Source organism: Mus caroli, unplaced genomic scaffold, assembly GCF_978045245.1.
Source record: "Mus caroli unplaced genomic scaffold, Mus_caroli_1 scaffold_1, whole genome shotgun sequence".
Lineage (NCBI taxonomy): Eukaryota > Metazoa > Chordata > Mammalia > Rodentia > Muridae > Mus > Mus caroli.
Window position 1 is genome coordinate 163,929,331 of NW_028227256.1, and position 27,306 is coordinate 163,956,636.

General features: G+C 43.9%; 1 protein-coding gene across 5 annotated transcripts in view; it reads left to right on the forward strand.

Moving 5' to 3' along the window:
* The first annotated feature begins 678 nt into the window (after nucleotides 1-678).
* Ildr2 (immunoglobulin like domain containing receptor 2) overlaps nucleotides 679-27,306 on the forward strand; it is a 69,003-nt gene continuing 42,375 nt past the window's right edge. For all 5 annotated transcript variants that reach the window (XM_021168537.3, XM_021168551.3, XM_021168546.3 and 2 more), the window contains exons 1-3: nucleotides 679-1,073; nucleotides 16,319-16,651; nucleotides 18,143-18,262. In XM_021168537.3, the coding sequence (XP_021024196.1) occupies nucleotides 983-1,073; nucleotides 16,319-16,651; nucleotides 18,143-18,262 (544 nt within the window). In that variant the 5' untranslated portion in view covers nucleotides 679-982. The remainder of the gene's footprint in view (nucleotides 1,074-16,318; nucleotides 16,652-18,142; nucleotides 18,263-27,306) is intronic.

Here is a 27,306-nt window from a genome sequence, read left to right on the forward strand (position 1 = left end):
AGAAAAGGCTCCTCAAGGACACCGTTCTCATCCTGTAGCCTTAATTCTTAGAGCCTAGGAGAGCCTTAGTATATATTTGCTAACATTCAAACATTCATTTCTCAGTGCTTTCTCAACGTATTGTGAGTCCTTTCCAATAGACAGGAGACAATTCCATTTTAAAAGTGGGCATAACCCATGGAAATGTACGCTGCAAATGGAGAATGTGTAGGTGTAGTCTCTCTCTCTCTCTCTCTCTCTCTCTCTCTCTCTCTCTCTCTCTCTCTCTCTCTTTCTCTCTCTCCTCATTTTCTGTTAAAAAGGCCACATACGTTTTTTTAAAAAAAAGATTTTTGCCTAAAGGGTTTCTCCTCTATGGATTCTAATTTGGTTGGGGCCTCTTGGTTCTTTGAACCAGATGCACCAGCCAGGGCACAACAAAAACAAACAAACAAACAAACAAACAAACACCACACAGGTCTAAGCCCCAGGAGAAGTTATGCCAAGTCCTTGTAGCCTTTCTGTCCCTGACACCCAGAACAGGTGCAAGGAAACATCGAGTCCCAGCCTGCTTGATGGCCCGAGCAGAGCTTGAGCCGCAGCCCCCGCCACATGGTCCGCCCTCCGGGGTGGACTTTTCTGCTAGGCTCTGACCTCCCAGCCCCGGGAGACGGCACGTGACCGAGAAACTTTGGCGGGCGGTGTTGGCGCGGGCGGCGGCGCGGCGGTCGAGCTCCCCCGCGCGGCGAGCTCTGCTGCGGGGAGGCGCTCGCCCTGTGCCGCGCAGCCTGTGCGTGCGGGAACGGCCCCCGCAGCCCAATCGGACTCTAGAGCCAGCGGCAGCGCGCCTCTCGCAGGCGGCGGCGTCCAGCGCCCGGGGCCGGGCTGCGCGGCCAGCCCCGAGGGCTGCGGCGCCAGGGACGCGCGGGGCCCGCGCTCCGCCGCCGCCGCCGCCGCCGCCGCCTGCTGCTGCGAGGTCATCGGGATCTTATCTTGCCAGCTGATGCCCGCTTTTCCCACTCTGGATCTGGATGGGAAGTTGGGGAAGATGGATAGGGTCGTGTTGGGGTGGACCGCTGTCTTCTGGTTAACAGGTAAGAGTCGTTTGCTACAGCTACGGATAACTTTATATGTATTCCCACAGTGGTGGTGTTCCACTCCACCCTCGTTTTCCTCCTTTTTGACAGTGTTAAAGCTGCTTAGCCTGTGGTGTGTATGTGGTGTGTGTGTGTGTGTGTGTGTGTGTGTGTGTGTGTGTGTGTGTGTGTTTGGATGATGGGGGAGGCAAGGGAGAATGCCGGATTGCAAAGGAGCTGGATGGAGATGCAGGTGTTTGACTCACTAGCGCTATGAGGCTGTTCTTAGGAGGTATATTTCCCCTCCAGACAATGGTTCTTCCTCCCTCTTTCTCTGAGTTTGTTAGGCTCCGAGTCCTGGGCAAAGCCTGGGGAAAGCCCAGAAGGGGTTGATTCATTAACAGCACTGGTTTTCTGGAGGCAGGGGTTGGGAGGTGGGTAGGGGAGTGTCTCCCCAGCTACTTCCCTAGAAGAGGAGGGAGACCCAGGGACATTCTCTGGGGCTCTCTGGCTGTAGGGGAAAAGGTTTAGGAAGATGAAGAACAGCTTGATTGGCCCTGGAATTTAAGGCCTGATCAGTCTTACTGGAGCCATTTGGAGAAGATAAAAGGCAACCCTGTAATAGATCGACACCCCTCCCCCCAACAAGGTTAATTTGTATGGAGGTTCAGAGGTAACTTTGGCGGTGTCTGTAGCGCACCTCTTCTCCTTTTGTGAACTTTCTTCCCATCTTCTGGTGCTAGGAGAAGCCCTGTGTGTAACACTGTACAATTCAGCAATTCTGGGTTAAGGAACAAGTGGCGCTGGGGTGGCCACTTCAGATTCACAGAGTAGCCCACTGAAGGCAAAATGGGGCAGGGTGAGGAGGCTTTGGATGGCTGGTTGTGGGTCAGAGGCAACCAAAGAGACAGTGGAGAAGACAGAATAAGGTGTCAAAGGGTCATGATGATAGGATCGGGTCAGTGGTAGGCAGAAGAGAGCAAATGGCTGCAAGAAGAAGAAAGTTTGTTTCCTCTGGGGCATGCACCAGCTCCAGGAGGGTGCGGTAGGGTGGGGTGAGATGAGGTGGGGTGAGATCAAGACACTAGGAAAACAGGATCTAGCTTAAAATAGCCAAAGCAAATCTGAAACGAGAGAAAAGACATGCAAGAAGGAAGAAAGACAAATACCCCCTCTTCTTTTACTCTCAGAATGAAATTATCAATTGCCTGAGTTCTTTCCCCATGGCAAATGATAGGCCCTAACACTGCTCTTGCCCCCAGCTGGGATGAGGTGGGGGTGGGGAGGGTGGGGGGGTGGCATCCTCAGTAGAGTTAGCCTCTTATCTTGGCTGCTCTGAGTTCATCCCTCCCACATTATTCAAATATGAATCATCTAATTCCAGGGTTTGGCTGATTCTCGCTTCTCCCTCCTCTGGCCTCCCAATGCTTTCCACTGCCACCCTCACAGATCCTGACTCCCAGGTGGCCTCTACTGCTCACTTGCCATCTTCAGGGGGCCTGGGACTTGAGGCCTGTGTCATGGCTTCTCTGAAGTCAGGCAGGCATCTTAGGAGGTCCATGAATCAGAGATGCTTTTCTCGACGTCCCCCTCCCAATACTGGATCTGCCCAAGAGGAGTACTCTAGGGACTCACAGAGAGTGGGAGAGGAGCAGCATATGGGCTCTAGATGGCTAACAGTTTCTTATGAAATGGAAACCCATTAGTGGAGGGACCACAGGAAATCTAGTTCAGCCCCCACCCCCCTTGGTTTATAGAAACAGAGGTGCAGAGAAACAGTATGCATATTTGAATCTGGGGCGTCACCTCAGTCCCCAGCCAGAGTTCTGTGCCCCAGCTCCACCTGCTTCTCTGGCTTTCTGGGGGGAGGCTCTGTTGCTTTAATTTTGTGTGGAGGGAGGCTCTGCATTGTCTGTGCCTTCTGCCTTCTGCACCTGGAGAGCTGGCTCTGCCTGGAAACAGGCAACAGGTTACTTATCAGGGTGTCTCAGCTGTCAGATGGCAGGGGTGATGTGTGAGGGAGGGAGGCTGCGTCCTGGGGTGCCATTGACTACCCGCTGCCACCCCCTGACCTGCCCCCCTGCTGTCAGAGGTGCTGATGGACAAGGTTCCTCTCAGCCCCTGCAAAGTATGAGGGAGCTAACAATGGCTGCCGGGAAAAGGTGGGGGGGCTGAGGAGAGGGGATCAGTCAAGGATGAGAGGGCTTTAGACTCATTCCTCACACAGTAGCTCTGCGAGGAAAGGTAAGGCATTCCCATCCAGCTCAATCAATGAATTCTCTCCTGAGACAAGGTAAAAGGGGGAGGGAGAGAGGGGAAAAAAGCAGATTAAAAATGAGACAGAGCCAAGAACAAACCACATTCATCCTCTTCCTTCCTCCCTCTCTCCCCTCCTCCCCCATGCTCCCCCTCTCCACCGTTCTACTCCCCTGTTTTGCTTTGAGGCAGGCTGAGCAATTTCTAATCAACACTTGGGTTCTTCTCCTCAGGCTGTAACGGCTCCTTCCTTGTCTTTCCTTGCTGAAGTCCAATTTTTCCTGCTACATATTTAGCCTCCTGATTTCTCATTGTCAGTGCAGGGCTACTTCCTGCAAGAGATTGGTGTTGTTGTTGTGTTGCTGTTGTTGTTGTTTTGAACAAAACAAAATGCTTGCCAGCTGCTAGTTTAGCAACAGGTGCCCTCTAGCAGTGAGACTTGGAGGAGGGCTCATTCCGTCTTTGTTCCCTTACGGAGGAGGACCTTCAGGCTCAGTCTCCCCTGGCAGCAGAGGCTGTGAGGAACAAGGTAGCTCTACTCCGAGAGCGCCCACTCCATGGGCTAGCTGTAGGTTTTCCTAGATACCCTTGAGTGACTCTGTGATGGAGACTATTGGCTCCATCAGCTTTCCTGTGGGGACCCTTTCATTCGCTTATCAACCTATTCTGAAGGCTCGTCCCCCAACTCCTGCGGCTTCTAAAGGCAAGAATAAGTGCAGAGACTAAAAGTGCCAATGGGACACAATCCTTACCCTTGGAGAAGGGTCAGTCTAGTTGGTGAATTTGCCCTAATGGTTGATGATTCTGTAAGAGCAGTGTAGGCGCTATGGTGCCTGGACTAAGCATACTCTATCCAAAACATGGGGCTCTAACCCACACTTCTGAAATGAAGTTCTTCCTGAAGAAGGGACGGCTGAATTGAGAATGTTTTTATGCAGCCAGGGAGTCACCACCTTGTCCTACGCACTGTGCCGGGGTTAATAAGAATAAGATACAGCCTCTGCCTTCAGGGAGCTCGGTCCGGAGGCAGAGAAGCTGGCTGTGGGACTGCGGACAATCGTTTTAGCATCGTGCAAAAGCAGTAAGAGAAGTCTTCCCTCAGTATTGGGAGGTGCCTCAGACAATCTCCTTATGGTATTGGGGCATGGCTGTTACCTGGGCCACTTTGCTATCTGATGACCATGTAAGGATGGTGGCTTAGGTATGATTACCATGTAAGGTATGAAGACTTAGACTATATAAGTACTGCATGCTAACCGGTTGTCCACAGTCAATATTTCTGACCCAGAATTGTTCCTGTCTAAAAGAACTGCAGGGACAAAAATGGAGAAGAGACTTAGGGGAAGGAGGTCCAGTGACTGGCCCAAATTGGGATTCATCTCAAGGGGAGGCTTCAGGGTCTGATACTATTACTAATGCTATGGTGTGCTTACAGATAGAAGCCTAGGGTGTTATTAATCCTGGGAAAGGAAGGCTCTCTTTTAGAGATTGCTAATACCTAGCTTCCATCATCCCCTTTATGCCCTGTATGGTGCCTACACTCCCTCCCTTCTATGTTCTGCCTTCTTCCACAGAAGGAACATTGTTTATACCAAAACTTCTTTCAGTATTTTATCCTAGCTGTCCCCACTCACCATCCCCAGCCTGGGTGCTTCTTGCTGGATTAGAAGAAGGTGGCTGTTCTAGTACCCTTATTGCTGCCTACAGTTTGGACACATGAGTCTGCTGAGTGGCTGATTTACAAAGGTTTGAGTAGTGTACACTCTGTGCTCCTATGTGTTCATAGTTTTAGTCCAGGTACTCAGTGCTTGGTCTAGTGTTGGCAGTCTTAGTATAATAACTCGGTGGATGGAAAGATCCCTAACCTGGGAGTTGAAGGTTGGGTTCAAAAACTGGCCCTTCCATAAAGAGCTGTGTAGCCCTGGGCAGGTTTATACCTTGGTCTTCCAGTCTGTTAGATGGGTGGTTTCTAGGGTTGCCTTTGGCTGTGTGATTCTGAGTCTCCATTTAATTTTGATGACCTGCTAATTCACTGTGAGGGAAACAATAAATCTCAGTTGTATTCAGTGTTTTCCATTCTAACCAATGTTTAGAATGAAAAACAAAAAAACACCTAAAAAACAAAACAAAACAAAACAAAACAAAAAAAACAAAAACAAAATACCACCATCTAGGAAGGGAGACCTGTTGTTGAGATTTTCAGAAGAACAAATGATTAGCATTAAGCTTTTGGAAGACAGAATTGGGTGGTCAGGTTAGGTAGAGCAAGGTAAATACTTTGGATTAGGTGGCCTGAATCCAGGCCAGCATGGCCTTAGCATATTCCTCCAATTTCCAGAACCTACTCACCTTTTCCCTCCTTTGGGCATCTGTTCTTCCTAGTCTTTAGTCAGAAGCATACAGAAAGGTAACGGCTTTCGGTGGTGGTTCTTGGCATTTTTGCACTATGACGTTTTCCTCTGTGTTGAGTAGCTTTCATATACATTATCCCATTTGATCCTTTTAAAGTAAGGTCATTACTACCTACTTACACTCAAGAAGCCCAAAGCTCAGAAGAAATAAGGGACTTATTTGTCCATGGGGTTTTATGGATTAAAAAATTTCATGAGATAACGGCATGTCACCACTTTAGCATAACTTGGCTGTTTCAGGTGTCAGGATCCAAGGCAAGCATCCTATTTTGGTTAAGGCAGCTCAAACTGTAACTCTTGATGTTAGTGAATATATATGATGTGGTGTCTTGGATATCGAGGGTTAGAGTTTATGGAATTTACGGAAACAGGGCAGTGAAAAATGAGAGAGATCGACTGTTGGTTTTCTCTAAATTAAGTCCTGAGGTGTGTGCACAGGGGAGAGTGTATAGGAAATACTCCAGAGAGGCAGGGGCTGTGTCCTCTCGGCAGAACAGACACTGCCGAGAATTTGGGACTAGGTGTTAGTGCTCTACACCCAGGAGCCCTGCAAGATGTGGCTGTGCTGTCTGCATGCTTAAAACTGCGGCTATGGAGATAGGTTTTTGGCTCTCCGAAAACGAAAAGAAAGCATTTTGGATGACTGGAGCTCTCTGTGGGCCAAGAAACAAGAAAGAACTCAGACGAACAAGCTACTTCCTCTCTTCTCCTTCTTGTCTGGAGCTTACAGGATGCAGAGCTCTCAGAGTGCTCACACTGTTACTCCTTCTGCACACAGCCTTTCCAAGGGGCTGATACAGAAGAGAAGCAGGTCAGAAGCTGCAGTGTGTGTGTGTGTGTGTGTGTGTGTGTGTGTATGTGCACACATGTGTACATGTGTGTGCTTGTAGGTGTGTTTAGGGGTAGGGTTAGCACAAACTGACTTTTCTTTAAATGCTAGCTTAGTGTTTTATTTTATTTCCTTTGACTTAGACATGCAAAGCTCACTCATCTCACAGTGCTAGTTAAACAATTAAAATTAAACCATGTTAAAACTCTCAGAACAACGTTCAGCACCCAGTAATAGCCCAGCACTTCTCACAAACCCTGCAGGGCATATTCATTAGCATTTTGATGCAGCATTAAGAAATAAAACTCAATAGCTCACTGTAGTTGATATTTACTTTTTAATTATGTCACATGGAAGACGCAGCTAGTTGTGGCTAGCTGAGTGTTGACTTGGTGGACTTGACTCGGTACCAATTGTCCTTTACCAGTATGAAGGAACAGACTCTTAACTCACTATGCTGATCTCATGGTGGAGGGCAAGTGTTTGGGAGGATTGGGTGGGAGTATAGAGGCAGTGTGTAGAGCCAAATCACACAAGGGCCTTTAAACAGCTACTTGGACATGTCTCGTGACTTATCTGCTCATATTACACTGGGTAAAGGAGATCCTGCGGTCCAGCGTATAGCCTGTGGAGTTGGGACCAATGCAAGATTAGAAAGGGAACAGTGAAATCCATCCTCTAACAACTGCAATCTTGTCCTCACTATGTAGCAGAATCTTTAGAACCCTGCAGAATGGAACTGTTGATAACAAAGGCCGCAGATGGCTGAATAGGAAATTCTCAGGCAAGGAGATGTGATCCTGCTGTGTGCCGTGGTGAGAGCTGGAAGCAGCTTTTAGAGACAGTGATACTTGAGGAAGTCCTGGAGAATAAGTAGGAGTTAGAAGGGAAGGGAGCTATGGGGAGAAAGAATAAAGAAATGTGCAGGGGAAACAAGCTGTGTAAAGGCTGAGAACCAAGGCCGGACAGGACAATTTTTTTGTAAACTACAAATGTTTATCTGTGTTTGAAGCATTTAGTGCTGCAGGAGCAAAGAAAAGAGAAGCCCCTTTATCCTCCAGAAGGCTAAAGGGAATCTTGAGAAAAGGAGTCAGAGCCAGAGGCATGCCATGATCAAATGTTCATTTCAGAAAGAATATTTGTGCTCAAGGTGGTGAATAGATTAGATGTGGATAAGGAACCTTGTAAGAGAAGAAGGTATGATGTGACCTGAACCTGTATGGTACAGTGACATAACAGACAGACATGGGGCTGGAGAGATGGCTTAGAGGTTAAGAGCACTGGCTGCTCTTCCAGAGGTCCTGAGTTCAATTCTCAGTACTGATAGACATGGACAGACTTACATGGTGGAGGAAGTATGACTGGCTGGATGCAGAGGTTGAAAGGGAAGGAAGGATGCATCTAGATTTCTAGCTTGGAATTTCTAGGAATCCATGGACATGAATTAATATGAAAGGGGAGACACATAAAGGAGGGGCATGGAAATCCCTCCATCTCTTTCTCCTAATTATGTTGTAGGCTAGGCTGCTGTAATTAAGGTACCCTAAACCATACTGCATCAGTTACTTTATGCAGTGTTTGATAAAAGCAACTTAAGGAAGAGCTTGTTCTGGCTCAAGGTTCATGGCTACAGTTCACCATGGTGGGGTGGTCTTGGTGGTGGGAGCCTGAGACACCGATCACATTCTGCAGCCTGAAGCAGAGGGAGGTGAATGTTTGGCACAGCACTTTCTCCTTTTCATGGAGGTCAGTTCTTCCCACCTCATTTAATGTCATCCCAGACATGCCCAGAGTCTTACCTCCTCAGTAATTTCAGGTGTTATAAAGCTGATACTCTTACCTGTCATACATAGTGACTAAATAAAGTACTTTATTTTCTTTCTCATTACAGTTTGGATCTGTGGGGCTATAGCTACTATTTCTAACACGTGGCTCGTAGCTATAGGTTCTTCTCAGCATCAGGGACAAGGAAAATAGAGTTGAAGGTAAACAGCTTGCTGGCAGAGAGATGATAACCTAGAAGCTGTATACTTTGTTTCTTAAATGTAGTCATATGGCCACAGCTAGCTGCAAGAGAGTCCAGAAAATGTATAGCCTGGTGGTTGTCTAGCCAAATGAAACCAGGGATGTCTTATTACTAAAAAGGAGGAAATGGTTATTTCTCCTTCTCTAGAAGGATGAGCTTGAATATGGTCCTATCTGAAATGGGAGCATGGAGATTATTAGAAGGAAAACATACTAGAATGCTAGCATTAAAAAAATTTCCTTCAAATGTTCTACCTGGTTACCCCAGGTCTAATGTAGATGAAGGATTCAGGTACTGGGGCAGCAAAGAAGTGACCCTGGTGTTGGGGTTGGTTTTGTGGGCAGTGTTATTCAGGTGGTGAGTTCTATACTCCAAGATCTGGTTGCAGTCTGGACATGTATGGGAACAGGTCCAAGAATGGGGAGGTAGTGGTGGTGAGAGGTGATGGAGTCACATGATGAATCCTGGGAATCAGACTCCAGAGACCAGCATCAGGGTAAAGATGCTTATATGCAGTGTTTGAGCCAATCCAAGCCCCTAAATCCTTGGCCAATCATATTTCGCCACACCTTCGCTATGCCCCAATGAAAGCCCTGTTGATGAGGTTACTCACAAGTAGGGGGCGGGGCTGTTGAGGGGAAGGGATCCATCTTAGATTTGATGCCATGTGCAGCAGATCAGGACTCTTTGAGCAGCCGTAGGAACCTGTGATCCTCACTCTCCATGGCACATTTTTTCTTCACAAGGTTGACCTCCACATCTTCACAGACACCTGCACTGTACTGACCAATGTGCTGTAAGGAATGTTCCCCAATATCTCTGATTGGTAAATAAAAAGCTAGAACCTGTGACTTGGGCAGGTGGGAGGGGAAGATAGGACTGTGGATGAATAGGGGGTCTCAAGTAGGGACCACAAGGTAGAAGGGATAAAGGAGGAGGAGAAGAAGTGTGCCCTGAGGACACCAGTGGAACAAAGCAAGTCTCAGTTGGCAAGTAGCACAGGATCTATGGCTGGGGTGTGGAATAGAATAGCTCAGAATCTGCTCAGTTTAGGCTTAAAGCTTATCAATAAAGAGACCAGGTTTCTGTGTTTTCTATTTGCAAATTATACAGGCTAAAATGGGTATAGAAATGCCCTGGAGATACCTGGGAACAAAAGGGAGCATAGGAACCCTCCATACATTACTACAATATCATGGCTCTAGCCAGTTTAAGCATGGAAGAAATCTTTTTTTCAAAGAATTTGATAAACTTGGGATTCAATGGGAAATGTAGAGAACAAAGCTCAGAAAATAGGCAAGTACTAAAATGATGTCTACTATTCTTAGTAAAGACTTTTTATTTTATTTTTTTTAACCTTAATTGATCAAGAAGATGGTTTCTGCTTCCAGAAGAAAACTGTCAAGCTGCATTTTCTTTGTCTTTAAACCTTTTCTGTAGGTGGGCACTGGAAATGCTTTGCTCCCATCCCGAATACACAGGGATGCACGGTCTTTCGTTACTTGGTTGGATTATAGGCTAACCCCACTGAAGATGTGGGCATTCCTTCATTTGTCTACATTTAGAAAGCCTGCCCACTAGTTGTCTCTAAAAATGTCTTGGAAGGTTGAGACAACATGTTTAAAATGTGAAAACAAGTGATAAATGTTCTTACATTTTAACTTGAAGGCAGGAGACGGAACGTTTGAACTGCCATATTGACTAAAGACATACCTTAGTAGTCTCTAGAGAATAAGAAATTTGTCAAATCTGCTTTGGAGACTTGAAGACTGCAGGGATGGGTAAGCTTTATACAAAGCTTCTAGATGCTTGTCTCCAAGGATACTTGTTTGTGACCTTAGCAGCAACTTTGCTTCTCTAAAACCGGGGTGTGCTTACAGAACTGCCTCTCAACGATGCTGGAGGAATGGCTGTCAACAAGTGGGGAAAGGAACTTGCTTTAAAAGAAATGAAGGTGCTTAAATAAGAACAGCCTTGCTCTAGAGACCGCTTGTGTCATGAGAACACAGTTTGTCATGCTGAGCTGCCTCAGCTCACTTCTTTCAGGCAGCTCCCTAGATTTGGGCCAGAATGCATGCTCTGCACTGAGGCCCGCATGCTGAGAAGGCTACTCAGACAGTGTTGGTTCACCCCACATTCTTTTAGACCTCAGCTACATTCTACAGCCTTGCTGGATGTTGGGTATGCAGGCTCAAGGAAGTCCTGGCAACTAACCCCAGGCACCTTAAGATAAAACAAACAAGCAAGTTTAGATTAAATATTGTACCAAGATGTGGAACTTGCCTTTTCTTTGTGTTGCTAGTGCCTAATGAAGTGGTTTTTTTTCTTTCTTTTTTATAGGTTTTGACAGAATTAAAATACCCAAAGTCAATGTTTTCTAGGATCCAGGGAGACAGAGTATGTGTGAGAATAGTCAGTCTAGGATGTGACTCCTCCCTCTATGTACGTAGAAAACTCTTTGGGGTCTTTGATGGCTATATAGTGCTTCCTGTAATTAGTGTTTAACTTTTAAAAGGAGATCTGATCTTTACAGGTGTGCTCTGTACCACATACACTGCCCTGCCCCCTTTCATTTATTTATTTGCCTTTTTCTCTGCCTCTGCTTCTCCGCATTTACCTTAGTTTGGAGGGTGGGCCGGATTCTTTCTGCACCTCTTAAATGATTAAGAAAATGTCAAAACTCATGTTCTGTAAGTTGTCCTCAGTGCCTGGGCACAGAACACCAGCTTTCCTACTGTGTGCTAGCCAGTGCCTACAGTCAGAACATCAGACTCCCCACTGTGGACCAGTGCCCAAGCTCAGCATGCCTGTCTGTCTACTGTGTGCTAGTACTCGTTCCTGTATTTGCCACACCTCTCCTCAGTGCTCCTCTCTGGCTCCTTATAGCTATGTGTCCCTATAGACAAAGGATGAAAATGGATAGCTGGAATGTATATGGGGCCAATCATACCTAAGATCTGCTTTTGAATCTTATTTTGTTTATGTGTGTGTCTGGCATGTGTATGTGGGTGTAAGGAAAAGGTGCAGTGGGTCTCCTGGAGCTGGAGTTACAGGTGGTTGTGAGCTGCCCAATGTGGGTATTGGGAACTGAACTCAAGTCCTTTGGAAGAGCAGCAAGTGCTCTTAACTGCTCGAGAACCATGAATAAGATCTTAAATCATACCAAGGCATTGGGATGTAAGAATTTTACCCTGGAGAGACTGAGGAATAAGTAACCTTTAAAGCAAGAGACTGAGATGATTGGATGATAACAGGTTTAAAAAAGAACGCTTTAGAGAAATGTTGAGTATAGATTGGGCTAGAAGTGTGTGTACGTGTGTGGAGGTACGGAGGACACAGTTCTCACACCCAGCTGGTAGCACTAGCCCTATAAAGTGATGGTTAAGGACTTTAGAGCCAGTCAGCCTGGGGCTCAGCACGACTGTCACTTGCTATGCTGATATATTAGTCAGGATGTGCGTATTCTTAGAGCATCAGCTTTCATATGTAAAACAAGTGTGATAATAACGCCTATCTTACAGGTTTTTAAAGAATTTGTTAAAATGCCACAGGAGAGGGGCTTATCACACAACATCATACAACTATTATATGAACTAGAAACTTGGTTATAATGGGGTCAGAGAAAATCCAAGTTAGGGGCCAAAGGCAGTGAGCAAAGCATGCGGCCGAAGAGCTGACTACGAAGTACGAAGTTCAGTACTTCTCCCTCATGGTGACCACAGTTCCAAACAGAACTAACTTAAATGGAGGAAAGAAAAAATATATTCCAACTTATAGTTTCACGGGGTTTCAATCCATCATGGAAGGGGAGTCATTGTGGATGTACCATCATGGATTGAGATGTGACTTAACTATGCATGAGGAGATACAGGAAACATGCCTCGCCCTTTGGAGAAGGGGCTACCTCTGGGGTCTGGAAAAAGCAGATTGAAGTTCTGGGCAGGGCAATCGGGTTGCAAATTAGCATACCAAATTAGGAACAATTTCTGAATAAGGCAATCACAGGATGAGAACAAGAGATGCTGTCAAGTGGGCATGAGAAATCTAATCTCTCATCCTAGGGTTAGGGCCAGATGAGCAGTTCTAGACCCTCAACTTGTGAGGATGGGTTTCTGATGAATGGGGTTAGAGCAGCCTTGGAAACTGAATGCTACTTACTGTTGGAAACTGACAAAGTAGAGGCAGGGATTACCATTTTAGTTTTAATTCTTAGCAACTGTGGCCCTCAAAAGTCTGATAAAGGGGCACTCAGAACTTCTGGCTATGTCCTCTGAACCAACCCAACTCTGTCCTCAGTGCAGGGTCCCATTGCACCTGCATCTGCATCTGTGCTCACATAGTGTGCATGCATCCACACAGTGTGCATGCACACTCACACCCCCGCCACTCTCCATTCTGACTTCAAGGACACGGGCTAGTGACTCAGTAAGCATAGAGAGACACCATCACTGTGGAACTCCTGACACATTCCAGTGTGCTTGTGCATTTTCTCTCTGTGCTTCCATTTTCACAGCCAGCATCTCATGCCTGACTATCTGCCCTTGCCTGGCTTAGGGACCACAGCTCCACAGAAGCCAAGGTACTTCTTGATAGTGAGAGCAACAACAACAGCGGTTGCGTATTTCAGTGCTTAATATATATCAGCTGTTGCCATAAGTATTTAGGATAAAATGTCATCTAATCTTTGAACAACCCCATAAGACTGTTACTATTATTATGGTTTTACTCCTAAGAAATCTGAAGTTCACGAGTTGAGTACCTTGCCTAAGGCCATGTAGCTGGATTCTAATTTAGGACTGCTCTCCAAATTCAGGCCTTTGGACTAACCGTCATGCTGTAAAAAGGCAAATGTCTCTGAGAACCTGTTTCTTATGCTTTGGAGCATGAGTTTGTGTGCCTTCTTGGAAGAAGCTGAGAACTGACTAACCTCTATTAATAATTGATTAAGAGAGTTCAATGACTTGCCTTCTTCAAATGGCTAATCTCATTAACAGAGAATAGACATGGTGACAAGGTTATTCTCAGCAATTATCTGATGAACAAAAACCCAAAGTTGTCTCTCTCTTTAAAATAAAAGTGTAAATAATGCTTGAAACCCCAAGAACACTTTCACGTAGCGCTCTTTCCCCTTGATGATTTTATTTACCCAGAGAGACTAGGAAGTGAGATATTCCCAAGTAGAGCCTCAGCGGGGCACAGGACAGAGAACTGGCATGGTCAGGTGAGTGATATGTCCTGGGAATAATGCCCATGCTTCATTATCCAAACACAGCCATTATTAATTGAAAGCATTTCACCTTTCTGTCCCACTTATGTCACTGGGAGACTGGGAGGAGAGTAAAGAGTTGAAGAATTACAGGGCCGAAAATTGTTGCTGTACCATTTAAGGAGTAACTGTAAAGTCATGTACATTTTCTATCTCAGGTGTGTGAGTCAGAGAGAACGGAATTAGCGACATCAACATTTGGGGTGGGAAGTTGCAACTGAGTTTCCTGACAGAATTATTTGCCCCTTGATGGGGCCGGTCTACAGAATATGGTTATTATCAAGCTGGGTGCTAGGAGATGGTGGTTGAGATATAGTAGCTTCAAAACAGGATGTGAGGGCACAGCTGAAAATGGTGGTGGGGACTGTCACGTGAGATCTACGTCTCAGTGAACCTCTATTGAGTCTGTTCCCTGATGAGCCTGGTGTGATAGTGTGTTCATGTTGTGTTCCTGGCGGGGAAGACTGTTGATACTTACTGGGTAGGTGAGGAAAATGGATCTCAGATTGCTACACAGACTTTAAGGCCTTACCACTAAGTGTGTTGCCAGATGATATTCCAAGCCCTTCCTGTTTGGTGCCAACACTATTTTAATATACTATGCAATCTATGAGTCACCTACTATTTCCTCTGCACAGCCCTTGAAGCTCCCATACTAATACTCCTATATTGGCTCAGCCATTCCTTTACTTATTCATGGGCAGCCTCCAAGCACTTGGCTGGTCCAAAACACTCTCTTGTGTTCACTACCACGTTCTGTGGGATGCGGGAATCATTTTCTCACAACAAGAATGAGGACCCACATTTTTGACTGTGCCTTTCATGGAGGAGAGATGCTGCTCTGGAAATCAGGAGACGTGTGTACACCTTGTCCTTGTCAAGGTTGCTTCAGTAAAAAGGCACATTCATAGGAGGTGTATGTTTGAGCTGAGGGTGAGCACTTGGCACCCTTTCTCACCTGTCTCAGGTCCATGCTGCACTTGGAAAGCAAAATCTTCTGCCCCATGTTGGCTGGGGTGGAGCATGCTTTTAATCCCAGCACCCAGGAGCCAAAGGCAGACGGATCTCTCAGTTTAAGGCTAGCCTGGTCTACAGAGTGAGTCCCAAGATAGCCATGGTTATACAGAGAAACCCTGACTCAAAACAAAACACAAACACAAACCAAACCAAACCAAACCAAACCAAAAGCCTTCTGCTCCAAGCTACCTGAAACCAACCTGGCGATTCTTGCATTCAGCTTGGAAGCTGTCCCATCTTCATGTTCCTTTCTTTGCTTCGTATTACAATTCTTCTTATGCTTCTAACAGAAGTCTCTAGGTTAGACACTCTATAGACTCTCCTATTCATGTAGGAAATTGTGTTCTCATTGCTTAGAACTTCTAGACTCTAACTGATGAGATCCCACGGGCCTTTGTCTCTCAGACTCCCCTTGGTATCTCGATCGTTGAAATCCCCCTGTTCTCCCTGATCACCAGACCTCAGCTGGTGTCTCTTCTCATCTGGTTTTTAGTTTTTCTTCTTTCGATTACTCTTAAAAGCTGTTCAATCTAGTCTATTGCTTTGGGACTGAGGTCTCTCATAAAGAGACTTCTTTGCTTTGTTACTTCTTCCCCTTTGCTTGGTCACCATCTGGAAGGGAAGTTGATTTGTCTTGAAGTGTTACTTCCTGATTTCATTGTTTTTCTATCAAGTACCCATAGGCTTCATAATCCAGACAATATATTATCATTTCCTGAAATGGCATGAAAAGAAATTCTCACAAAATTGTCACAATAACTGTTTATATAGGAGATATGTTGCTAACACAAAGAAGGAAGGGACACTCTGGACAAAGAAGACATTAGGATTGGGTTTTGAAACATGGGAAACCGTTCTCCCAGGGAAGAGAAGCCAAGCATTCCAGAGACAAGGGTCATCATGTGCAATTACTTAGAGATGTGGAATAACAAGGGTCACTCGGAGAAACTCTAGGTTGTTTGGAATCTGTCAAGCTTGGTGTTCAAATAGAGTTACTTCAAAGGGGTGAAGCTGAGGGCAAGAAGCTAGATGATGCACTTTTAGGATATCTTGCCAAATGTGGTGGTTAGTTTCAATTATGAACTTAGTGAAATCTAGAATGACCAGAGTTATAGCTTCTCGACATGCCTGTGGGGATTATATGGATTAGGTGGAAGTGGGGAGACCTGCTCATCATGGGCAGAATCCTTCCCTGGGCTAGGAACCTAGGCTGTATAAAGGGAAGAACGTGAGCTATGCACACAGATTCCTAACTCTGTTTCTACACTGTGGGTTCAGTGTGACTGCCTGCCTCAAACTCCCACTGTTCTATCTTCCTTATCATGATAGACTGTAACCTGGAACCGTGGGCCTGAATACATGCAGAACAAGGATGTCAGGACGGAAGATGATATCGTGTGGCAAGAGGTAGGGTCCATGGTATGGATACTGTTCCGACATGTTCCTTCTGTTTTGCAGCCATGGTTGAAGGCCTTCAGGTTACAGTGCCTGACAAGAAGAAGGTGGCCATGCTCTTCCAGCCCACTGTGCTTCGATGCCACTTTTCCACATCCTCCCATCAGCCTGCGGTGGTTCAGTGGAAGTTCAAATCCTACTGCCAGGATCGCATGGGAGAATCCTTGGGCATGTCTTCTCCCCGAGCCCAAGCGCTCAGCAAGAGGAACCTGGAATGGGACCCCTACTTGGATTGTTTAGACAGCAGAAGGACCGTCCGAGTGGTAGCTTCCAAACAGGGCTCGACTGTTACCCTGGGAGATTTCTACAGGGGCAGAGAGATCACAATAGTTCACGGTAATGATGCCCCTGTTCTGAATCTAGCGGGTGGGAGGGAGGTTCAGGGTTTTCCCCAGACACAGGGGAAAGTAAGTCAACTCTTAGTCTTTCAGCCACTCAAGGATCTGATTTTGTGGGCGATGGGAGCAGCAAGAGCCCTGGCATTTTGCTCTGAGTACAGGGAGGGGGTGTGGACAACATGGCATGTAGGAAAGAGAGATAAGCTCTGGAGTAGGCTTTCAGAGCCTGGTCTCCCATCTCAGAGATTGGTGGCAGAACTGTTTGAAATGAGTTTTAGGGGAAGAACTCGAGGCAGACACTCTATACCTCGATTGCCTTCCCTGCCTCTTTCCTGACCCTGAGAAATAGACTTCCCTAACATCTCCTTTGCCTGGAGAAGGGATGTGTGCAAGCTACAGATCCAGGAGGGTGAATCAACTCCACAATCTCTCCAGCTCCCCAAGCTTTAGATACAAAAAGTCACATGTCTTTTGTGACGTGAGTCACAAGTCTCATGAATGATTTTATTATTAAATTATTTGAAGAAATCAGTTTGTTTCTAGGAACCCAGGATCATTCGGAAAATTACTGTGTTTTTTTTTTTTTGATTTTTAATATTTTTATTACATATTTTCCTCAATTACATTTCCAATGCTATCCCAAAAGTCCCCCATAGCGCCCCCCACTTCCCTACCCACCCATTCCCATTCTTTTGGCCCTGGCATTCCCCTATATTGGGGCATATAAAGTTTGCAAGTCCAATGGGCCTCTCTTTCCATTGATGGCCGACTAGGCCATCTTTTGATACATATGCAGCTAGAGACAAGAGCTCCGGGGTTCTGGTTAGTACATCATGTTGTTCCAAAAATAGGATTGCAGATCCCTTTAGCTCCTTGGGTACTTTCTCTAGCTTCTCCATTGGGAGCCCTGTGATACATCCAATAGCTGACTGTGAACATCCACTCCTGTGTTTGCTAGGCCCCGGCATCATCTCACAAGAGACAGCTATATTTGGGTCCTTTCAGCAAAATCTTGCTAGTGTATGCAATGGTGTCAGCATTTAGAAGCTGATTATGGAATGGATCCCTGGATACGGCAGTCTCTAAATGGTCCATCCTTTCATCACAGCTATGAACTTTGTCTCTGTAACTCCTTCCCTGGGTGTTTTGTTCCCAATTCTAAGAAGGTGCACAGTGTCCACACTTTGGTCTTCATTCTTCTTGAGTTTCATGTGTTAGGTGCCGCTGTAGACCTGGTTCAAAGACATCAACTACGCCTGAAAGTTGACTAGAACTACTTCTACTTGGCGGCTGTACCCTAATTATTCTCTTGCTTTAAGGATGCTAATTTGTATTATTTTGTTTGAAACGAAGTGAGCATTTTCCAATCAGTATCTGGGCAAAGGAATAGATACTCCAGAAGGGCGCCCCTGTCCCAGGCCCCATCGTTCAATGCCTTCCTTCCAGAGGACAGAGGTTTAAGAGCAGGTCCTCCTTTCTGTGATAATAGATGCAGATCTTCAAATTGGAAAGCTCATGTGGGGAGACAGCGGACTCTACTACTGTATCATCACCACCCCGGATGACCTGGAAGGCAAAAACGAAGACTCAGTGGAACTGCTGGTGTTGGGTGAGTGAGAACCAGGGGCAGCATTTTCATCTTAGGCTGCTTGCGTCCCGTTCATGTTCTCCCTGCATGCATTAGCAGACTGCATACATGATTTTTATCTTGTGTGAGCAGACCAGCCTATTGTAGAATATTCTCCTTCTGGGTTGTAGCTCTGCTCATCATGCCTTGCTTCAGGAAGGCTGGGGCTCTCTTTGGAGCATCGTGAGAAGTGCTTCTGATCTCCTGAGTGTCCCTACCTTTCCTACTTTCACCTTTAGCCCTGATTTCCCTTACCCCTTTCTTGTCTTTTTATGTGGTGGTTAATTATGTGAGAAAGGACCCTGGGACCGTCTGAGATGTGTACACATGATGCGATCTACCTCTCGTTAGTCTCTATCATATTTCACAGGCCTCTGACATTTTCTTGAACAATTAATTTGTCTCTGCTTAAGATAATCACGAATGAGCAAGGTGTGTGTAAGCCGGAGAGTCCAGTAATAAAATGCATCCAATGAGAAGAGCTATTTAGAGGTGTGCTAAGTTTAACCAGAAGTGTCCAAGTTATTCTCAAGCAAATATTTGTAATCTTTATTAACACTAACTGTTTCATAAAGGAAAACTCCTTGCTTTGGCTACTTTTCCTCTTGTGGGTTGGAGGAATGTTAGCGGGAAATGATCTCTTTGAAGACTGAGTGCATAGTTTGCATTTCATAAATGTTGGCTAGATAAAAAAATACTTAGGTTAAACCAACACAGAAAACAAAGAAAAGCCCTCTATTAATTGTAGGAAAAAAATAATTGAGGATATACCCATTAAATTGTATTCAGAAGACATCGTGGTTTTGTGTTTGTTGTTCTTGTAGCCTCCAAAAGTTAACTGAAAGTGATTTGTGGGAACATCCAAGAGGGCCTTGTTTAAAATGTAAATGAAGGTTAAGGCTGATTTTTTTTATTTTTCCCTCCATGAGAATCCCAATATGTAGGGATAAAGTGGCATTTTCTATTTAGAATTTTTAGGTTCCGTCATGACTTTGGCAGAGCAATAGTTCTCATGCCTTAGTCTTAGAGTCTTCAAAATGTTGGTTTTCCTTGTTAGACGGGTGATTTAAACATAATCCTTAGGGCCAACATAGAAACTAAACTGCTGTGGTTTGTACAAAAAGGGAGGAATATGAATTATTCAAAGGAAATTAAAGGAGTAAAAGACTTACTGACAATGTCAAGAACACAGAGAGGGTAAGACTTGAGCTCTGCGGTGGCTTTTTAAATCAGACAGAATCTAAGAGATACTTTTTTCTTTTTCGTTTTCTTTTTTGCCTAATCTTAGAACTCTAATAGCCAAGTTTGCAGTAACAAGAAGTTTGTTTGAGCTTGCAGTTAGATAATTGTGAGCACAGCTATTAGACCGAGGCAACCATCTGCAGAGAAGTAATTGTGTGTAGAGGAAAAGAGGCCAGGTAAGGAACCGCTTTAGATAATTTGGTCCCACTTCAGCAGATGTGGGGTGAAGTGGAAATGAATGGATGAAAAGTTTTGTCATCTGAGGATAGGCTAAGATACACATTCCTCTGGACTGAATCCAAGCTAACTGCGGAGCCTTTCTTGGGGACCAAAGGGGTCAGCAGCTGGTAAATGACTGGAAGGCTTGATGACAGTGGTCACCAGTGATGGGAGGAGAGATGAGGAGCAGAGCTCAGTACTGAGAAGAAGTGACCACAAACGAAGGACACTGCAGTCAGAGTTCTACATAAAAGCGGCATCACTGAACCGATGCACCCGATGCACCCGATGCACCCGATGCACCCGAGGGACAGGTACAGCCCTGCTCTACTCTACGCTAATTAGAAACATCCAGAATGGGATCATTTGCTATGGACAGTTTTGGGCAAGACTGTCCATTATTTAAAGGAATTGATTGCAATCTGTGAAAAATTTGAGCGCATTAAAACACTAAGTGCCAAACTCTGAGTCTTTAGCTTGGCCTCCCTTTATAATTTTTTTCAAAACTACTGTCACATTAAAAAGAAATTAGAATTGTTTGGTTGTTATAGTCTGCAGACTATTTTGTTTAATGGTCTTTTTTCCTGGGAAACCAGGAAAGTAACCTGATTTCTGGGTTCTCTGTCAAAGATTGGGGTGGCCTGAAAAGATTCCTGGAGTTCATAGTTTGCAAATTACAGCACCATGAACTAGTGGTTATCAAATTTTCTGTGAGGAATGGCTAGAGGATTCATTTTAGTAAAAAGAAGGACTTAATGACCAAAGGATATGTTTTCAATATTTGGAGTGAAGGTTTGCACAAGAGGCATTGGAAACACACTCCCTGCCTGGCAGGCGGCTCATTAGCGGGAGGAGTGCAAGCCTGGGTTGGATATGTAGGCTGCTGCTGAAGCACAGATGAAAGGTACAAGACTCTGAACCAAAATAGGGCATGGAGACACCTTAACTACAGTGCTGAGACCAAATCAATCGATCTTGAAGATGTATGAAGAAATTGAGGGAGATATGTCAAACAGGATGCAAAGATTTCTAACTAGTGGGTAACCAGCTATCACATTAACGAAGAAAAGGAATGTGGGTGGAAAAGCAGGTTAGAGAAGCAGAGGGATGAGTTGGGTTTTGAACATGTAGAATTTAAGATGTCTGTAGGACATCACCAGGGCTCCAGGGACTGTGTTTCATTGGGATATTTTTTATAGATTGAAACTCGTTATGTTAAGTAATATAAGTGGTGTTACCCAAAATTGTCCATGACAAATTGATCACTGGCAATTGCAAATGTAAGTCTGGAAATCAGAAAAAAGTGAAGACAGAAGACAGTGGGTTTAAGAATCATGACCAAAAACCGAATCCAAGAACACATCAAAACAACCATCTATCATGACCAAGTAGGCTTCATCCCAGGGATGCAAGCATGGTTTAATATACGGAAATCCATCAACGTAATCCACTATATAAACAAACTCAAAGATAAAAACCACATGATCATCTCGTTAGATGCTGAGAAAGCATTTGAAAAAATCCAACACCCCTTCATGATAAAAGTTTTGGAAAGATCAAGAATTCAAGGCCCAACCTAAACATGATAAAAGCAATATACAGCAAACCAATAGCCAACATCAAACTAAATAGAGAGAAATTCGAAGCAATCCCACTAAAATCAGGGACTAGACAAGGATGCCCACTTTCTCCCTACCTATTCAATATAGTACTTGAAGTTCTAGCCAGAGCAATTCGACAACAAAAGGGCATCAAGGGGATACAAATTAGAAAGGAAGAAGTCAAAATATCACTATTTGCAGATGATATGATAGTATATATAAGTGACCCCAAAAATTCCAGCAGAGAACACCTAAACCTGATAAACAGCTTCAGTGCAGTAGCTGGATATAAAATTAACTCAAATAAATCAATGGCCTTTCTCTACACAAAGGATAAATGGACTGAGAAAGAAATTAGGGAAACAACACCCTTCAAAATAATCACAAATAATATAAAATACCTTGGTGTGACTCTAACTAAGGAAGTGAAAGATCTGTATGATAAGAACTTCAAGTCTCTGAAGAAGGAAATTGAAGAAGATATAGGAAAGATCTCCCATGCTCATGGATCGGCAAGATTAATATAGTAAAAATGGCTATCCTCAGAAAAACACCTGGGTCGCTAGGGCGCAGGGTCGGCTGACATTCGCCAGCTACCCACAACACCCACCACAGGATCTTAAGACTTCTGGTGAGTGGAACACAGCTTCTGCTCCAATCCAATTGCACGCGGGATCTCAGACTGCATTAGTTAGGGAAGCAGAAAACTGCCTGACTATGACCACAGGCCTCTTCCAGCTGGACCAGCACCGGGGTACCGCCAGCTACCCACGACCCCCGCCACAGGATTTTGAGAATGCTGGTGAGTGGAACACAGCTTCTGCTCCAATCTTTAAACAGTGACAACGACAACAACTAACCCCAGAGATTACCAGATGGCGAAAGGTAAACGTAATAATCTTACTAACAGAAACCAAGACCACTCACCATCATCAGAACCCAGCACTCCCACTTCGCCCAGTCCAGGGAACCCCAACACACTGGAAAAGCTAGACACGGATCTAAAAGCATATCTCCTGATGATGGTAGAGGACTTCAAGAAGGACTTTTATAACACACTTAAAGAAATACAAAGGAACACTGGTAAACAGGTAGAAGACAGTAAAGAGGAAGCACAAAAATCCCTTAAAGAATTGCAGGAGAACACTGCTAAAGAGTTACAAATCCTTAAAGAAAAACAGGATAACCTAATCAAACAGGTAGAAGTCCTTAATGAAAAACAGGAAAACACATCCAAACAGATGATGGAAATGAACAAAACCATACTAGACCTAAAAAGGGAAGTAGACACAATAAAGAAAACCCAAAATGAGGCAACACTGGAGATAGAAACCCTAGGAAAGAAATCTGGAACCATAGATACCAGCATCAGCAACAGAATACAAGAGATGGAAGAGAGAATCTCAGGTGCAGAAGATTCCATAGAGAACATCAGCACAACAATCAAGGAAAATGTAAAATGCAAAAAGATCCTAACTCAAAACATCCAAGAAATACAGGACACAATGAGAAGACCAAACCTACGAATAATAGGAGTGGATGAGAATGAAGATTTTCAACTCAAAGGACCAGCAAACATCTTCAACAAAATTATAGAAAAAACTTCCCAAATCTAAAGAAAGAGATGCCCATGAACATACAAGAAGCCTACAGAACTCCAAATAGACTGGACCAGAAAAGAAATACCTCCCGACACATAATAATCAGAACAACAAATGCTCTAAATAAAGATAGAATACTAAAAGCAGTAAGAGAAAAAGGCCAAGTAACATATAAAGGCAAGCCTATTAGAATTACACCAGATTTTTCACCAGAGACTATGAAAGCCAGAAGATCCTGGACGGATGTTATACAGACACTAAAAGAACACAAACTCCAGCCCAGGCTACTATACCCAGCCAAACTCTCAATTAACATAGATGGAGAAACCAAAGAATTCCACGACAAATCCAAATTCAAACATTATCTCTCCACGAATCCAGCCCTTCAAAGGATAATAACAGAAAAAAACCAATACAAGGACAGGAACCACGCCCTAGAAACAACAAGAAGGTAATCCCTCAACAAACCTAAAAGAAGACAGCCACAAGAACAGAATGCCAACTTTAACAACAAAAATAACAGGAAACAACAATTACTTTTCCTTAATATCTCTTAATATCAATGGACTCAACTCCCCGATAAAAAGACATAGACTAACAAACTGGCTACACAAACAAGACCCAACATTTGCTGCTTACAAGAAACTCATCTCAGAGAAAAAGATAGACACTACCTCAGAATGAAAGGCTGGAAAACAATTTTCCAAGCAAATGGTATGAAGAAACAAGATGGAGTAGCCATTCTAATATCTGATAAGATTGACTTCCAACCCAAAGTCATTAAAAAAGACAGGGAGGGACACTTCATACTCATCAAAGGTAAAATCCTCCAAGAGGAACTATCAATCCTGAATATCTATGCTCCAAATACAAAGGCAGCCACATTCATTAAAGAAACTCTAGTAAATCTCAAAGCACACATTGCACCTCATACAATAATAGTGGGAGACTTCAACACACCACTTTCACCAATGGACAGATCATGGAAACAGAAACTAAACAGGGACACAGTGAAACTAACAGAAATTATGAATCAAATGGATCTGGCAGATATCTATAGAACATTCTATCCTAAAACAAAAGGATATACCTTCTTCTCAGCACCTCATGGTACCTTCTCCAAAATTGACCACATAATTGGTCACAAAACAGGCCTCAACAGATACAAAAATATTGAAATTGTCCCATGCATCCTATCAGATCACCATGGACTAAGGCTGATCTTCAATAACAAAATAAATAATAGAAAGCCAACCTTCACGTGGAAACTGAACAACACTCTTCTCAATGATACCTTGGTCAAGGAAGGAATAAAGAAAGAAATTAAGGACTTTTTAGAGTTCAATGAAAATGAAGCCACAACATACCCAAACTTATGGGACGCAATGAAAGCATTTCTAAGAGGAAAACTCATAGCTCTGAGTGCCTCCAAAAGGAAACTAGAGAGAGCACACATTAGCAGCTTGACAACATACCTAAAAGCACTAGAACAAAAGGAAGCAAATTCACCCAAGAGGAGTAGACGGCAGGAAATAATCAAACTCAGGGGCGAAATCAACCAAGTGGAAACAAGAAGAACTATTCAAAGAATCAACCAATCAAGGAGCTGGTTCTTTGAGAAAATCAACAAGATAGATAAACCCTTAGCCAGACTCACTAGAGGGCACAGGGAAAGCATCCTAATTAACAAAATCAGAAATGAAAAAGGAGACATAACAACAGATCCTGAAGACATCCAAGACACCATCAGATCCTTCTACCAAAGGCTATACTCAACAAAACTGGAGAACCTGGATGAAATGGAGAAGTTCCTAGACAGATACCAGGTACCAAAGTTGAATCAAGATCAGGTTAATGATCTAAACAGCCCTATATCCCCCAAAGAAATAGAAGCAGTCATTAATAGTCTCCCAACTAAAAAAAGCCCAGGACCAGATGGGTTTAGTGCAGAGTTCTATCAGACCTTCAAAGAAGATCTAATCCCAGTTCTTCACAAACTATTCCACAAAATAGAAACAGAAGGTACTCTACCCAACTCATTCTATGAAGCCACAATTACTCTGATACCTAAACCACAAAAAGACCCAACAAAGATAGAAAACTTCAGACCAATATCCCTTATGAATATTGATGCAAAAATCCTCAATAAAGTTCTTGCTAACCGAATCCAAGAACACATCAAAACAATCATCCATCCTGACCAAGTAGGTTTCATCCCAGGGATGCAGGGATGGTTCAATATACGGAAATCCATCAACGTAATCCAGTATATAAACAAACTCAAAGACAAAAACCACATGGTCATCTCGTTAGATGCGGAAAAAGCATTTGACAAGATCCAACACCCATTCATGATAAAAGTCTTGGAAAGATCAGGAATTCAAGGCCCATACCTAAACATGATAAAAGCAATCTACAGCAAACCAGTAGCCAACATCAAAGTAAATGGTCAGAAGCTTGAAGCAATCCCTCTAAAATCAGGGACCAGACAAGGCTGTCCACTTTCTCCATACCTATTCAACATTGTACTTGAAGTCCTAGCCAGAGCAATTCGACAACAAAAGGAGATCAAAGGGATACAAATTGGAAAAGATGAAGTCAAAATATCACTTTTTGCAGATGATATGATAATATATATAAGTGACCCTAAAAATTCCACCAGGGAACTCCTAAGCCTGATAAACAGCTTCGGTGAAGTAGCTGGATATAAAATTAACTCAAACAAATCAATGGCCTTTCTCTACACAAAGAATAAACAGGCTGAGAAAGAAATTAGGGAAACAACACCCTTCTCAATAGTCACAAATAATATAAAATATCTTGGCGTGACTCTAACTAAGGAAGTGAAAGATCTGTATAATAAAAACTTCAAGTCTCTGAAGAAAGAAATTCTAGAAGATCTCAGAAGATGGAAAGATCTCCCATGCTCATGGATTGGCAGGATCAACATTGTAAAAATGGCTATCTTGCCAAAAGCAATCTACAGATTCAATGCAATCCCCATCAAAATTCCAAATCAATTCTTCAACGAATTAGAAAGTGCAATCTGCAAATTCATCTGGAATAACAAAAAACCTAGGATAGCAAAAACTCTTCTCAAGGATAAAAGAACCTCTGGTGGAATCACCATGCCGGACCTAAAGCTCTACTACAGAGCAATTGTGATAAAAACTGCATGGTACTGGTATAGTGACAGACAAATAGACCAATGGAATAGAATTGAAGACCCAGAAATGAACCCACACACCTACGGTCACTTGATCTTCGACAAGGGAGCTAAAAACATCCAGTGGAAGAAAGACAGCATTTTCAACAAATGGTGCTGGCACAACTGGTTGTTAACATGTAGAAGAATGCGAATCGATCCATTCCTATCTCCTTGTACTAAGGTCAAGTCTAAGTGGATCAAGGAACTTCACATAAAACCAGAGACACTGAAACTTATAGAGGAGAAAGTGGGGAAAAGCCTTGAAGATATGGGCACAGGGGAAAAATTCTTGAATAGAACAGTAATGGCTTGTGCTGTAAGATCGAGAATTGACAAGTGGGACCTCATGAAACTGCAAAGCTTCTGCAAGGCTAAAGACACCATCAATAAGACAAAAAAACCACCAACAGATTGGGAAAGGATCTTCACCTATCCTAAATCAGATAAGGGACTAATATCCAATATATATAAAGAACTCAAGAAGGTGGACTCCAGAAAGTCAAATAACCCCATTAAAAAATGGGGCTCAGAACTGAACAAAGAATTCTCACCTGAGGAATACCGAATGGCAGAGAAGCACCTGAAAAAATGTTCAACATCCTTAATCATCAGGGAAATACAAATCAAAACAACCCTGAGATTCCACCTCACACCAGTCAGAATGGCTAAGATCAAAAATTCAGGTGACAGCAGATGCTGGCGAGGATGTGGAGAAAGAGGAACACTCCTCCATTGTTGGTGGGATTGCAAGCCTGTACAACCACTCTGGAAATCAGTCTGGCGGTTCCTCAGAAAATTGGACATAGTACTACCGGAAGATCCAGCAATACCTCTCCTGGGCATATATCCAGAAGATGTCCCAACCGGTAAAAAGGACACATGCTCCACTATGTTCATAGCAGCCCTATTTATAATAGCCAGAAGCTGGAAAGAACCCAGATGTCCCTCAACAGAGGAATGGATACAGAAATTATGGTACATTTACACAATGGAGTACTACTCAGCTATTAAAAAGAATGAATTTATGAAATTCCTAGCCAAATGGATGGACCTGGAGGGCATCATCTTGAGTGAAGTAACACAATCACAAAAGAACTCACACAATATGTATTCACTGATAAGTGGATATTAGCCCAAAACTTAGGATACCCAAGA